Source organism: Gobius niger (genome assembly GCF_951799975.1).
Source record: "Gobius niger genome assembly, chromosome: 22".
In the NCBI taxonomy this organism is placed as follows: Eukaryota; Metazoa; Chordata; class Actinopteri; order Gobiiformes; family Gobiidae; genus Gobius; species Gobius niger.
This window is the reverse complement of record NC_136873.1, coordinates 19,854,662-19,869,708: the sequence shown is the minus strand read 5'-3', so window position 1 is coordinate 19,869,708 and position 15,047 is coordinate 19,854,662. Positions and strand designations below refer to the sequence as shown.

General features: G+C 42.4%; 1 protein-coding gene across 1 annotated transcript; it reads left to right on the top strand.

The window, feature by feature from the left end:
- Positions 1-2,376: 2,376 nt before the first annotated feature.
- LOC306981377 (cocaine- and amphetamine-regulated transcript protein-like) lies at positions 2,377-5,930 on the top strand. Its single transcript, XM_079580981.1, has 3 exons — positions 2,377-2,543; positions 4,351-4,434; positions 5,776-5,930. Exons 1-3 carry the CDS (start codon positions 2,412-2,414, stop codon positions 5,881-5,883), a joined length of 324 nt encoding a protein of 107 aa, XP_079437107.1. The 5' UTR covers positions 2,377-2,411; the 3' UTR covers positions 5,884-5,930.
- The last annotated feature ends 9,117 nt before the right edge of the window (positions 5,931-15,047 follow it).

Here is a 15,047-nt window from a genome sequence, read left to right as displayed (position 1 = left end):
CAAACCACCCTGTTCATAAATCATAGACCTTTGCCTTTTGACGCATATTTACATTTATATGAATTTCTGCCAACTAACCAAGCCAAATAACTTATAGAATTATTAAATGGAACACAAATAAGTAGAAAATAAAGCAAGAAATATCAGATCTTTTTCCAAGTATTAGAAATGACTTTTGCATCCCTCACCTTCCTTTAAGATTCGGTTTCAGCTCTTTTCTGCTTTGTTTCTCTGGAGACTCTGTTATGCCTCTTCCTTACCACCAGAGGGCGGTGTCATGTCGCAGAGACTGGAGAGGGATGCTGAGGGTGGAGTCTTCAGGAAACTGCAGCCCAGTGCAGGGTTTTCTTATTTAGCAGAGCTGAAGTCATGTCAGAGCTATAGCTTAGATGGTCAGATGGTCAGATGGTCAGATGGTCAGCTGGGGCTGGTCGTCTCAGGTGGGTCAGGGGCTGGTTGTCACACACAGTTTAAATGGTGGAGAAATCTATAAGTCTCTATGTTTTTATGATCATATTCATTTTATCATCTAGCATCTATTGAGCTCATATTGTACTGCAATGGGGGATTTCCTGCATTTATGAGCTCACTACAGAGGATTTAGCAGAAAATTAACAATTAAATTTTTAAAATAAAAAAAATAAATAAAAAAAATCTCACAGAACTAAAAAGTTGCACGATTAATAATAATAGGGACAACCAACCCCACGCATTATGGCGACCAGCCCCTCAAATGTTTTTCCTTTTTGTATCGGGTCCAACACAAAAAATCCCATGTATTTTTAGCACTGACTTTTCTAAAAAGTCAATTATTAAGAGTTTAATGGCACGACCCTGGCTAATCAGCTAAGTGCTAATGACCCACACGTGCGCGGGTATTTTAGAAACGTTTTAGACAAATCTTTTTAGACAAATTTTATCTTCTATGTTTCATGTCCGTGAGTTAGCACAAAGCTGATCAGCCGGCGCCGTGACGTTAAACTCTTAATAATTGACTTTTTAGAAAAGTCAATGTTAAAAATACATGGGATTTTTTATGTTGGACCCGACACGAGACCGGGAGTGGGCGGGACTGTGGAGCCAAGGATTGAAGCTTTCATTTAATGTTGTGGCTCTTATGGGATGTTGTGTTGATGAGAAGTGGACGAATGAGAGCCTTCACAAACAAAGATGCACGAGGTGAAAGAACAACATGGTCAAAAGTTTATTTTGCATGAGTGTGAGAGAGGCAAATTAACACACACACACACACACGCACACACGCACACGCACACACACATGCACACACAGACACACCACGCACGCACACACACACACACACACACACACACACACGCACACACAGACACACACACACACGCACACACACACACACACACACACACACACACACACACACACACACACACACACACACACACACACACACACACCAGCCAACCAGGGGCAGACTGACCACATGTCCATTCAGGAAGAGCCCAGAAGGGCCACTGGCTCTAGAGCCTCTGGTCTGGCCTCTCCATTTTCTCCTCTTATTCCCCGCCTTAACCGAGCTTTACCTAAATCTAAAAGCTTAAAAGAAAATAATCAAAATACAGATGAAAACGAGGATGAAAATGTAACAAAAATGTGCCGGAAAAGCAACATAAACGTGACAAAAGCAATGATAAAGCAACAAAAAAAACACCAAAAGTGACAAAAAATGTGACGAAAAAGCAACAAAAAACATGATAAAAAAAAAGTGTAATTTGGGCCAGACTGGTCCAGAGTCCAGGGCCGTTCTTCAGTCCCAGTCCACCCCTGCTGCCGACCATCGACCACCTTCACATGGAGGCCTTGTAACAAATCATGAATGAACGTACTCACCTTTTGAGATGTGACTATAGATACACATGAGCGTGTAAACGTGTCCTCTGAGCCCAACTCCAACTGACATCCAGGGGTCACTAAGCATCATCTGAAACCACACAAATGATATAATGCCATGAGAAGGACATACCTCGCCATACATTAGTATTGCAACTGGCTTCCCTCTTCATTTGTATGGGGAGAGAACGCTCGAATCAGGCCTGGGATTTGAGACTAACATGTGTAATGAACATGGTCGTGTCTGTGATTATTGCCACATTAACCACATCAGCCGGAAATCCCTTTTTCTTTCACACTGATATTTGCCCGCGTGAGGAAGTGTGCGTTTGCCCATCTCCTGTTCGGGTTCACGGATGGCCCCGTGGTTGACCCCCGTGGTTGACCCCCGCGTGACCTCGGTCTCTTCCTGTTTGCCCGCCTCATTATCGGGGGCAAACACGCCGGCGGTGACGCCAGAGCTCCGGGATAAAAAGGCTGCTTTTCCCCGTGCCGGTGTGGACGCGTCCAGCAGACACGGACAGAGGAGGAAGGCCACTACAGCCATGGTCCGCGGTACCACGCTGCTGCTCATCGGCGCCTCCTGCTGGCTGCTGGTGGTGCTGCGCTGTGAGGAGATGATGGAGGAGCGCTCGGCCGCAGACGACGCACTGAAGGCCCAGGAGGAGACGCAGCTGGTGAGGCAGGAGCTTTGTCTGACTTTCTTACTCTCAGGGAGGGAACATTCGGAGACGAGCTCAGATAGGAGCAGTGGCGCCCCCAGTGGAGAAGTGCTGCTAATGATAACACTTTCACTAAAACCCTGCATCATGTGAACGTTCAATAGAACCTTCTTTAGCATGTTCTCAATTCTATCTGGTGTGAAGAAACGTTCATATGATATTAGCATGTTATTGGTCGACACAGAGCATGTTAATGACAGAGTACTCAGTTACAGTTAACTGTACTTATTACAGTAGTTTTATCATGCAGTACTTTCTACTTCTGCTTAGTAGAGTAATATTGTAATGAAGTATCTTTACTCTGACTATGAGTTTACTGTGAGTAAATGTTAAAGTGTGTTTTGTGCCTCTTTTCTTCAGAACTGTATATTTTGAATACGTTTTTATGGTATTTTCCAACAGAGCCATGTACACACGTACTCTCAAACGTACTGTCACTCATTCTGGCCCATTGTACATGTTTTAGCTTTGGGGTAGCTGGAGTACTAACTGCTGCGCCACCGTGCCATTAGTTACTTTACTTACGGGTTTATTCAGCTGGAATGCTCTGAGGTCGTAAGTCGTGATTTTCATATATGGTCAATTTCAAAATGACCTGTTGTCTGGAACGCAGTATATGTTACAAAAAAAGATCAATAATCATTTGCCACTTGAAGAAAAGATCCATCAGACTAAGTCATAATTATAAAACCTATATCAGACCTTTCATATGACCACATGTACTGTTAACATGAATGTTAAAGGAATAGGCCACCGTTTTTACATACTAAGATATGTTCTTAGCTCACTTTAGTCGAGTTAATATATCCCCGTCTGGTCTTTGTCCGTGCGCTCTGTCACGCAAACGGAGCACATATGCAGCCTCTCCCACATGTCACATAGCTCCAAAAAAGCTCACGATAGAAGCTACCAAGCTCTTCCACGTGTTCCCTATTTAAATAAAGTTACGTGAAGTGTTTTCATGCAAAGTATATTTACCCAGAAATGTAGCATGTCGATTTTATAAGCAAATAAAAAGGGGGACTATATTGTGAGGCGTAATGATACGAGGAGTAAAACGTCCACGCAGTAACTCCTAAAGACTTCCCCCGCTCACTTCCGTCAATAACCTTTAGGAGTTACTGCGCGGACGTTTTACTCCTCGTATCATTACGCCTCACAATATAGTCCCCCTTTTTATTTGCTTATAAAATCGACATGCTACATTTCTGTGTAAATATACTTCGCATGAAAACACTTCACGTAACTTTATTTAAATAGGGAACACGTGGAAGAGCTTGGTAGCTTCTATCGTGAGCTTTTTCGGAGCTATGTGACATGTGGAAGAGGCTGCGTATGTGCTCCGTTTGCGTGACAGAGCGCACGGACAAAGACCAGACGGGGATATATTAACACGTCTAAAGTGAGGTAAGAACATATCTTAGTATGTAAAAACGGTGGCCTATTCCTTTAAAGGCACTATACCTCATTTTGAACCTTTTTAGTCAAAATGTGACTAAATAGGTAAACCCCTTTTTGTCACATATTGACTATTTGGGTTGACAGTACACAACATCAACTAATCTTCACACATCAGGCTAATGTTTTCTACAAATGATGACTTCTACAACATACTTTAATGGGGATGTTATCCTACAGCTAAAAGGAGGAGAAACCTGGTCTGGTGTGTTGGACGGCACAGCAGGGAGGATGGATCATTCTATATTTGAAAGGTTGTGATTGTTGTGAAGTGTGTCCTGATGTCTGAGTCTCTCCTGCTCAGATCGAAGCGCTACAGGAAGTGCTGGAGAAGTTAAAAGGAAAACAGCTGCCGTCGTCAGAGAAGAAGCTGGGCTGGGTTCCTCTGGTAAGAAAACGACATCCTGTTCCTGTGTGTCAAACTCACTTCATCACTCAATGTGTTTGTTCAGAGCCAAACCACCTGTCAATCCTTTCATACTGCATTCACCTAAAGACAGGGTCCCTAAGTGGAGTTTAGCGCCCTCTGGGGACTTTAAAGGCACTACAGGGGGCCTCCAAAATAATGGCTTTGTAAAGAATTCAGTAGGCAGAGCGCAAATATGACACAAACTGTGATCCTCCACGACAATAAGCTTGTTATATGTTGTTATATGTTTAATGTGCACACGGCGCCCCCTGGGGAGGGAAGCAGCAGGTTCAACTCAATAACAGCATTTTGTGCCGTCCTCCGCTTTGAGTCATTTTTTTATTTGACAACAATAGGCCCCATACCTAGGGTTTAATAGCCATGGAATGAGGCGGTGTTTGTGGAGTGAAAAGAAACAAATCACACGCACAGGATTTCCTCTGAATCAGCCTGAACTTAAAGCGACAGAAAGAGAAAGTCATGTCTGGAGCCTGTGTCCTCTCCTCAGCGGGACGAGGGGAGCTGGGACGGAGCAGACACAGGCAACGTCAAATAATGCCTTTTCCACCTAAATGTTAACACTACATTGCATCTCCATTAGTGAGTATAGTATAGTAGTACACAGTAGTGGACACAGTGAACATTCTTTTCAATGAAGTGCCACCTGACTCCAGACTTAGGGAATGGCTGATATAATGTGTTCTTTTCCTTAAAGGAACAGGCCACCGTTTTTACATACTGAGATATCTTGAGCTTAGACGATTTCATGTGTACCTGTCTGGTCTTCACGTGTGCCCTCAGTCACGTAAACACAGCACAGACGGCGTTAGCATTTAGCCTCTCCTCCTCTATAGCTCCAAACCAGGTGAAGATAGAAGCTACATGAAGTGTTAAATTACAAAAGTATAATTACACCAAATGAAACAATGTGGATTTTCTAAGCGGATAAAAGGGGTGGACTATATTGTAAGGCGTAATAATACCAGGAGTAGTTTGGCGTCCGCACAGTAAAGTGAAGATATTACTAAGCGGATTTCAGGATTAGAGATTTATTTGATTTATTATTACCTTTACATGTTTCAGCCGCCCTCTGCTGGCCGTCCTCAGAAGTATCACCGTTCTTTCTTCCAAAGCGTGGCCAGTTTGTCATTAAAAAACATTCATTGGAGCCAAACTTTCTTGGAAAATCAGGACATTAGAGATAAATTATGCATAAATTTTCTGCGTTTATGGCATTAATATATAGTACTTGGGCATTAAAAAGCATCACATTTGACTTGCTCCTGCCTGCATGAGTCTTTTCCTGTCTCTGGTCTCCAGTGTGACGCAGGGGAGCTGTGTGCCGTCCGCAAAGGCGCTCGGATCGGGAAGCTGTGCGGATGTCCCGCTGGAACCCACTGTAACTTCAGCGTCCTCAAGTGTCTGTAGCTCCGGCTCATCTCTGTCATCTGTGGAATAAAGGACGTTTTTAAAAAGCGGCCGGTCTCATCCTTTTGCCTCTGCGCTCCTTTGTCAAAGCTCCATCATTTTACTGCATTACTTTTACAAGCTCCAAACTCAGCCAGCAGAATAAAACACCTGCGCTCTCTCTTTACATGTCATGACTCCAGTGCTTTTGAGTGCGCCTGTAGATGTTTGTCTGATTGCAGTTTGGAGATGTTCCCATGGGGTCACAGCTCTGCAAATGTGGGACTTTATTGATTGTGTCAGAGCAGACAGAAGAGGAGCAGAGATGGAGATAAACACATGCACACTGAAGCTAAATATTAGACTTTTATATGAGACACTGCTATGTTTTAATGTCCAAATTTGAACGTTTCTAAGGATTTGCAGACATCAGATCAAGCAACGTAATGGAGTAAAAGGTTACAAACAAATTAGGTTCTGAGCAAAATATCCCATGTAGAATATGTCATATCAGAACCTGCAGCTGAAGATGTTTTGGATCATATATTTTAGGGCTGGGACGATACACTTTTGTCCCGATCCGATCCGTATCACGATACTCAGGGGCCGATCTGACACGTACTGCGATACAGTAAGTCATTAAGTCAGATATTTACTTTCAAATGTGTAAATATAAAACAGTCATGAGTCCAAAGTTTATGAACCAAATGCCTGTGACGTGTATTGAAGTGTTGAGATTGAAAAGTGTGTGAACCCAAACTGGAAAACAAAGGAGTGCAGGATAAAAGTATCAATACTTGGGATTGTAGCACAAAGTATTGTAATCCGATCTGGTATTTTGTCCCAGCCCTAATATTTTAGTTGTAACCTGGCAACAGCAAGATTGATCGAGCCAATTAGGACTGAAACAACTAATCGATTATTGAAATAGCCGACAACTATTTTAGTAATCGATTCATGGTTTTCTAATAAACAGACTCAAATAGAGCGAAAATAACATGAACATTTTGTATTTTTGATGAAAGCCTACATTGTTTTTAAAGTTCGGGTCTGTAGTGTTTTATACATTGTAGATTTCATAAATATCTGTCTGTCTCAACCAATCAGAAGCAGAATTGGAACTAAGAGCCTCCTACAAACTATACGTTTACTCCATCAGCACATCCTCAAGTGGCGCCACTTAAAGGGACTATACAGAGTTTAAAAGTGTTCAAATATGTTTATATATATTAAATGTTATATATATTATATGATGTATTTTCCTCCCCCTACATGTTCCTCCATGTCCTAATGTGTGGAATGAGCTCAAACCTGTTCACCACAACTGCCTCTAAAATCCTGCACTGTCACTCAGTAAGGTGTTACTTCGGGTCTGAAGTGCCGTCATGCACGAGCTTAATATAGAAGCTGCAGTTACACATAAGACCTGAGGTGGCTGGAGTGAGTATAAAATGACTAACTTGCATCTAGCCCCTTTAAGCTTTATGTGGGAAAAAAAAAAGGAAAAAATACAATTACCATGCACCTTTTACAGCCAAGCCATTCATTGATTAATCATAGAAAGATTAATCGATTACCAATATACCGTAATCATCAGCCAATACATCAATCTGGGATCGTCCAGGAGAGGGCGCACTTTTGTTGGCAGATGATTGTATCCGGCACGGCACAAATCCATTCAATATCTATATACAGTCATTCAAAGCACTTTTGGTTTGGCCTCAAACAGATCAGCACAAGAGGATTCTCGTGTGTCTGTTTGTGAACTCTCACTGTTCATGTCGACGGAAATATTTGGTCTACATTATAGTCAAAGTGATATTTTGTGACTAAAATTGGACTCAAACTAAATGAAGCGTTTTTCTAAAACTATGACGATTAAAATAAGACTAAATAAGAATGAAAAGAAGAGACTAAAATCATCCAAACTTCTATTGTCTGAAAGAGCCTCATGTCAATGCTCTGCAGAGGAGCTGATTCAATATGATTATAATGAAGATTATAAAGGCAAATTTACTTGCAATTTTAGTCGACTAAAACTACAAACTAGACTACAATTGAAGATTTATTTTTTTTGGAGTAAATCTTGACTAAAATGTAATTACATTTTCATCAAAAGACTAAGACTAAAACTAAATTAAAATATGTTGTTAAAATGAACACTGCTCTCAAATAATGCAAGAATTCAGCTTGCCGGCAAAGTTATATTTTTTATACTTTGGATGGATTCATGGTGACATAAAAGATCAAGTAACGTCATCATTTTCAAAGAAGTGTATTATTAATGCATGCTAACAAATGGAATGTTTTCCGATGTCCTCCATGTTGGCGGCAGTGTCTGGAATGACTTGTTGAATGCTCTAAATTTAGAGTGGAATGAGGACAAACCCACTGTGCACATGTCGTCTTTCAGTGAAATCCAGACTGAGAGAAGATTAGCATTTACAAAGCTCATTTAGATGGATGGACAGACAGCTCTTATCTCTGTGTTGGTCTTAAGTGGTTTCCTTGGTAATAAAGTGGCATTACAGTCTCCAGGCCACAGCCATGTGAGAGCAGCACAACGAGCTGTTCCCATCACATAAACAGGAGGCTTGGACCCGCCCCCTCGCTCCTCTGGGACGGCCCACACTGGAGGAGATGGATATCAGCTTGTTACCAGTGACAGGGTCCAAACCAGGAGCTATTCAACAACTTGACACAGTGAAGTGAAGATATTACTGCGCAGATTTCAAACTACTCCTGGTATTATTACTTCACGTAACCATATTTAAATAGGGAAAACGTGGAAGAGCTTGGTAGCTTCTGTCTTCACCTGGTTTGGAGCTATAGAGGAGGAGAGGCTAAATGCTAACGCCGTCTGTGCTGTGTTTACATGACTGAGGGCACGGATGAAGATCAGACAGGTGCACATGAACTTGTCAAAGCTAAGTAAGAACATATCTCAGTATGTAAAAACAGTGGCCTGTTCCTTTAACGGGATTCTTCACAGAGCGCATCAGCTCGTGACATTCGTGATGTTCATGGAGAACGTTTTTGTCTGTCAAAAAATCTTCCACGAATGTCCTGATTCAGTCCCTCCTCCCGGGGCCGTCCCTCCTGATCTTCGGGATGTTCGGGAGCCACTCTCTGCCACCCCTGTTATATATATGTCCCCATTTTCCGTGCGTTTGTGAAAAATAGGGAAGTGCACCTTTCCCATACCTTTTTACTGTCCCTGAATGCATCTCTACAACTTTAAAGGCAAGGCAACTTTATTTATACCGTGCATTTCGTACACAAGGCAACTCAATGCGCCTAAAGGGATATTTCAGGATGTTTGACATAGGGCCTCATTTCCTAGTTATCCAGAGTGTTGCTAATTTCTGGAGATATTTTTTTTTGTAATTCATGCAGTTCTTCTGTTTGGAGAGTTACGTAGCGCTAGGCTAATGCAAGGCTAGCGCATTTCTACAATATCAGCTAGCCTGCATTAAAAACAGTCTGACCAGTAATTTTAACCATTTTGCATTTAAAATGACTTATATTTGAGCAGCATCAGCTTCGTGGTTGTATAAGCTATGCGGCGGCGGAGTGATCTGCTAGAAAATAGTCCCTCAAAATGTGATCATTCATGTGATGCAGGTCAGTTATATTCCAAACATGATTCTATGGACACAGACATTTATATGGTTAGTCTGGTGTTATAAGTGATTTGCCTCAGGTGCTCTGTGGAGCGGGTCACACTGTTTTTAATGCAGGCTAGCTGATACCATAGACATGCGCTAGCCTTGCACTAGCCTAGCACCACGGAACTCTTCAAATATAAGAACTGCATGAATTACAAAAACTAAAAAATCTCCAGAAATCAGCAACACTCTGGAAAACTAGGAAATGAGGCCCTATGTCAAAAATCCTGAAATATCCCTTTAAACTTTAAACATGTAAAACAGGCGACGATGGGCGCAGTGCCGGTGGAGACAGGCCTGTTGTTGTGGATTAAGAAAATTTGACCTGATTTTGAGTAAAATTATGATCTATTTTCTTTTCCCTTTTTAAATCAACATATATCAGCCTGATTTATTGAGTTTCAAACCCCAAAAAACGAGGTGACATTTAAACAGAATTTTCTCCTCACTAATGACTAGTTAATTAAAAAACAGGCTCCAAAATTCCCTCTGAGCAGACCTTTGTAACTAACTAATATATAACAGTTTACTGCAGCGTCTCGCCTTAAAACCAATAAACCCAAAAATCAATTACCTAATGACCCAATTAACCTGCTCCTCTTGGGTCCCAGGAGTTGCAGAGATGGTGCCGAGGGAGTGCTCTGATTGGCCGAGAGAGTTATCAGCGGGGTCATCGGCTCCGCCTCACCGTCCCCTGAGAAATGCTTGAATCAGTTTGTTCTCACCGCGATACGAACGTCTCCAAACCCCGAGTGTTATCTGCAAAACATCAGGCCAAACACAGCCACTTCATTTTCAGAAACAGATCAGACTCATTTACACCATCACTTCCCTCAACGTGGGAGGATAGTCATTTAGATGAACAAGGTTACAAAAACACACACGCTTTTGGAGTATTCCACATGAATGTTTGGCCATGTGTGGAGTCAAAGATAACATATATTAAAATATAACAGTAGGCCATATAATAGGGCTTGTTCTTTGGTAAATGATGATGGTTATTGGCTGCTTTGGTCTGGACAGTGCATGTTGATGAACACACATGGCTCTCATGCATGTAAACACGCCACCCTCGATAGTAGTCATGGCCTAATTTTCATCTGTTGCCCCCCCACGTGCACTCACATGGATCCTGGCCGCTTCGGACTTTTGGGTTTTGCGCAGGAGGAGTCAGAGAAGTTACAGCAGGGATTTACTGGCTTGTGGCGCTTTTGGATCCTTCGATGTCGGCTCTTCATGTCACTGTGAAGCAGAAGACCATTTGTGTTTCCAGTGTCTTTTGTCATGAAAATCCAGAACAAACAGAACATTTATTCTTCTTTTGCTCAGTTAGTAGGAAATTCTGGATGATGTGCATATAAATCTAAATTGATGAGGGAAACTTTTGATAAACCTCATCATCATCAATATGAGCAAATACCACATCCGCAAAAATGAAATGGAAAAAACAACTTCCTAGTTTAAGCTGTTTTAAGAATCAATTTAGAATTGCATTATCCTTCATGAATTCCAATCAAACTGTGGAAACAATTTGTCATGCTGCTGAGATGTTCTTGACCCTGTAATGCATTTGACTTATTTTAGAATAATCCCTTAAAGGGACAATGCGTAACATTTTGGACTATACTGTTGTCATTGGTGCAAAACATGCTCCTCTTGACCAGCTCCACACAGAAACATACTATTACTGCAGGGAATAATCAAGAATGGATTTGGATGTGGACCTGACCTATTTTAATCTCAAATTCTACTGACTTTAGTCACATCTCCATGGAGACGAGCTGGAGACGTCCCCACTCTCAGTAAAGATACAGTCTTGTCTTAGGAGAGCTGAGCCGCTCACAGCAAATACACATGTTTGTTTGTGCATTTATGAGGAGTTTGTCCAATGATGAAATGATTCATCATCAAATAAATGCTAGTATTTCCATTTTATTTATGAGTAAAATTCTACGCGGTGTGGCTTTAAATAGTTCATGTTTCTTTTGTTTACAATGCCAAATGTAAACTTTGTCAGTGCCTTGTCTCTTCTTCTGTTCTCATCTGAACAAGCTGGTCAGGAGGGCCAGCTCTGGACTCTGTGGAGGAGGTGAGGGACAGGAGGGTGTTAGCCAAGCTCACCTCCATCATGGACAACACCTCCCACCCACTGCACGGGACTGTAGAGGAGCTGAGCAGCTCTCTCAGTGGCAGACTGAGACACCCTCAGTGCAGGACGGAGCGCTACCACAGGTCCTTCATCCTCACTGCTGTCAGACTGTAGCAGACAGTAAAGTAACATGTGTAATAACGTCTTTGCAGAATACATGCAATAATCCCTGTACTTTATCAAACACCTGCACTATGATGTAAACCTGTAGTCTGAGTGTTTAAGAGCAGTATTTCTCCATTGTGAGATCAACTAAGGCTATCATATCTTATCTCATCTTGTCTTATCTTTATGAGAAATTGTAATAAAAATATATTTGGAAAAAATAAACATTTATCTGTATTTAATAGCGGTTGTTACAAGCCCAGGTACATATTAGACCAGCCATGATCTGAAAAATCCCTCATTATAATAATAATCATAATCATATCATTTCAAAGTCATGTGTAATGTTTCATCAATAAGAATAGAACAACAACTGGGTTAAAGAAGTCACTGCTAGCTTAGCATGTTTTACTTTTCTGAATAGTTGGCTTTTGCAGCCGTTTAGCGTGTTTTAAATCGTATTCATTTTTTGGAAAAGTGTATAAAAACACTTTACAGAAATAAAACACAATGCTGTGGTAACTGTAAGCTACAGGCTGACTCCTGGCCGCGTGAGGCCGGCGTGAGGAGCGTGTTTTCCGGTGTCTGGGGCTGTGGGTCGTGACCAGAGGAAGCTCGGACCCCGGAAACACGACTCCCTCCGCGGCTGCTGGGACCAGGCAGCGGGGGGTGGGCTGGAGCCGTGACAGCGGGGTCTGGGGAGGGGGACGGTCCCGTGGGAGTCGATCCTGTGACTGTCTGTCTGGAGCGAACTGTCACCTTTTATATCGTCTCCATGGAAACGAGGCGTCCCCGCGTGCAGGAGGGACGCGGACGCGCGGGGATAAAAGCCCGCGCGGACGGAACACAATCACAACAACAGGACAGGAACCTCCAGAAACATGCTGCAGCAGGACTCACCGCATCCGGGACACTTCAGCGGGTACAGATACTCCTCTTCAACATACTACTGCTTATTTAGGTTATCATGGCTTCTTTGTATTTCGCTATTGCTTCATTTGCATGATTTTTATTGCTCTGCCCTTTCCCCTAATGATCCAAGATGGAAAATACAAAAGGCTGGAAAAGCCTGTTCATATTTGCTCTTCAGTTTAGGGTCGCCTTCAATAGCAAAATGAAATGAGGCTTATTAGTTATTATCTTGTAGTTTCACTCCACGTGTTTGCACAGAGAGTTTCAGTTCAAATGAATGAAGCATCAAGCCTAGTGTCTAAAGAACATGTCTGTTTCTGTGGTCTGTTTTTGGCCTGGATGCCAGTTTATACCATAGTGGTTAATAAATATGTATCAACAAGTTCATTTGGTGATTGCTATTGTGATCCGCTTATATCCTCCTCTCACTGATTAACAATGTGTTTTCTTTCTAATTGTTTTAGCTCTTGTGATGTGATGCTCATATTGTGTTTCTATTGCAGAAGGCCAGAGCGCTGCCTCATGTCCAAGTACAGACCAGCGCCGTATGAGAGCAGCCTGACCACTGGTGAGCACAGCACATTTAACTGGTCACAGATAACGCCTTGGCTTACACAGCTTCACTCTGCTGACAGTAGTGGTAGTTCTGCGTACTGGTGGATCGTCCACAATTTAAGATCAGAATTGCTGTTTGGAAGCAGTGTTAATTTCGTCGACTAAAATATTTAGTCTTAATTTTAGTCAAAGTGATATTTTTGACGACTAAAACTAAATTAAAAGTTTCTCATGAGACTAAAACTATGACTTAAATGTCCAGATATTTTAGTCGACTAAAATAAGACTAAATAAAAAGGAAAAGGAGAGACTAAAATCATCCAAACTTGTATTGTCCGTCTGAAAGAGCCTCAGATCATGTAAATTCTCTGTTAAAGGATCAGCTCTGAGCTTTGTTCATGTGGAGCAGCTCCATGAAGCAGAGGAACAACATTAAATATGATTATAATGAATATTATCAATGCAAAGTCCACTAAATTCGTCTTAGATTTAGTCGACTAAATTTACTTGCAATTTTAGTCGACTAAAACTAGACTAAAATTGCAAAGATTTTTTTTGACTAAATCTCGACTAAAATTGAATTACATTTTAGTCAAAAGACTAAAACTAAATTAAAATATGTTGTCAAAATTAACACTGTTTGGAAGAAAGGCAAATTTACAAGGTCGAGTTTACCTCCAATCAGAGAAACGCTGGATATGTCGCAGGAACAAGCGACAGAAACCTTTTCCAAAACATCCTTTTTCAAGAGGAACGCTTCCAACGCTGTTTCTTTCTCCGGTTTTGGGTATTTTACATTTCTCAAATGATTTGGAGCAGATGAAATGGTAGGAGAAAACAGTCATCACGCCGCGTGATTGGTCCAATATGGGCAAAATCAGGAAATGATTGGCTGCCCAGCTGCTGCCCAGACGGTTCTTCTTTTGAAAGGAGGAGCATTTGGCTGGCCAGGCAAATATTTTTGAGCGATAAAGTTATGTAACTGCAAAAATAACGCTTTATCATCGTTATAGAGAAACATAGTCCTTTTTGTGTGTATCACCCAGCCCTAGTTCTGCTTTGGGCTTAAGTGTCCTCACAGTATCCTCTCCTCCTCCTCCGCAGAGTCTCATGGTAAAAGCCGCGTCTTCACAAACGGCCGCGAGCGATGGCGCCAACAGAACGTGAACGGGGCCTTCGCCGAGCTGCGACGCCTGATCCCCACCCACCCGCCAGAGCGCAAACTCAGCAAGAACGACATCCTGCGGCTCGCCAGCAGATACATCACCTTCCTCGGCCAAGTCCTCACCGACCAGGAGCGAGAGGCGGACCAAGACACGGACCACAGCCCGGACCACAGACCGGACCACAGCCTGGACCACGGCCTGGACCACAGCCTGGACCACAGCCTGGACCACAGCCTGGACCACAGCCTGGACCACAGCCCGGACCACAGCCTGGACCACAGCCTGGACCACAGCCTGGACCACAGCCTGGACCACAGCCCAGACCGAAGTCTAGACCAGGTAAAAACATCCCATCCTCCTGTATCCGTGATCAGCCTACAGCTTAAAATGGAGTTGGTGCAGCTGAGAATCATATTGGGGTAACTATGGTAACCATCTTGGTTCATGGTTATTATCTCTGTAATGGCAGGACTGATCACTATTAGCACGTACAAACTAAGGTGTTCAAAAGTAATGCCAATATTCTCAAAGTTTTGCGTGATGGTGGTCAGTAGAAAGGACTCTCAGGCATAAGAATAAAATCCACATTTGTGAATCCAGCCACGATCACATAATGATCAGGAAAAACTT

What these genes read in the sequence shown, in the direction of transcription:
- LOC306981377 (XM_079580981.1), top strand. Translation starts at nt 2,412, where the DNA reads ATGGTCCGCGGTACCACGCTGCTGCTCATCGGCGCCTCCTGCTGGCTG. An exon ending in CCCAGGAGGAGACGCAGCTG is followed by an intron (nt 2,544 to 4,350) that starts GTGAGGCAGGAG and finishes TCTCCTGCTCAG; the next exon opens with ATCGAAGCGCTACAGGAAGT. An exon ending in AGCTGGGCTGGGTTCCTCTG is followed by an intron (nt 4,435 to 5,775) that starts GTAAGAAAACGA and finishes TCTGGTCTCCAG; the next exon opens with TGTGACGCAGGGGAGCTGTG.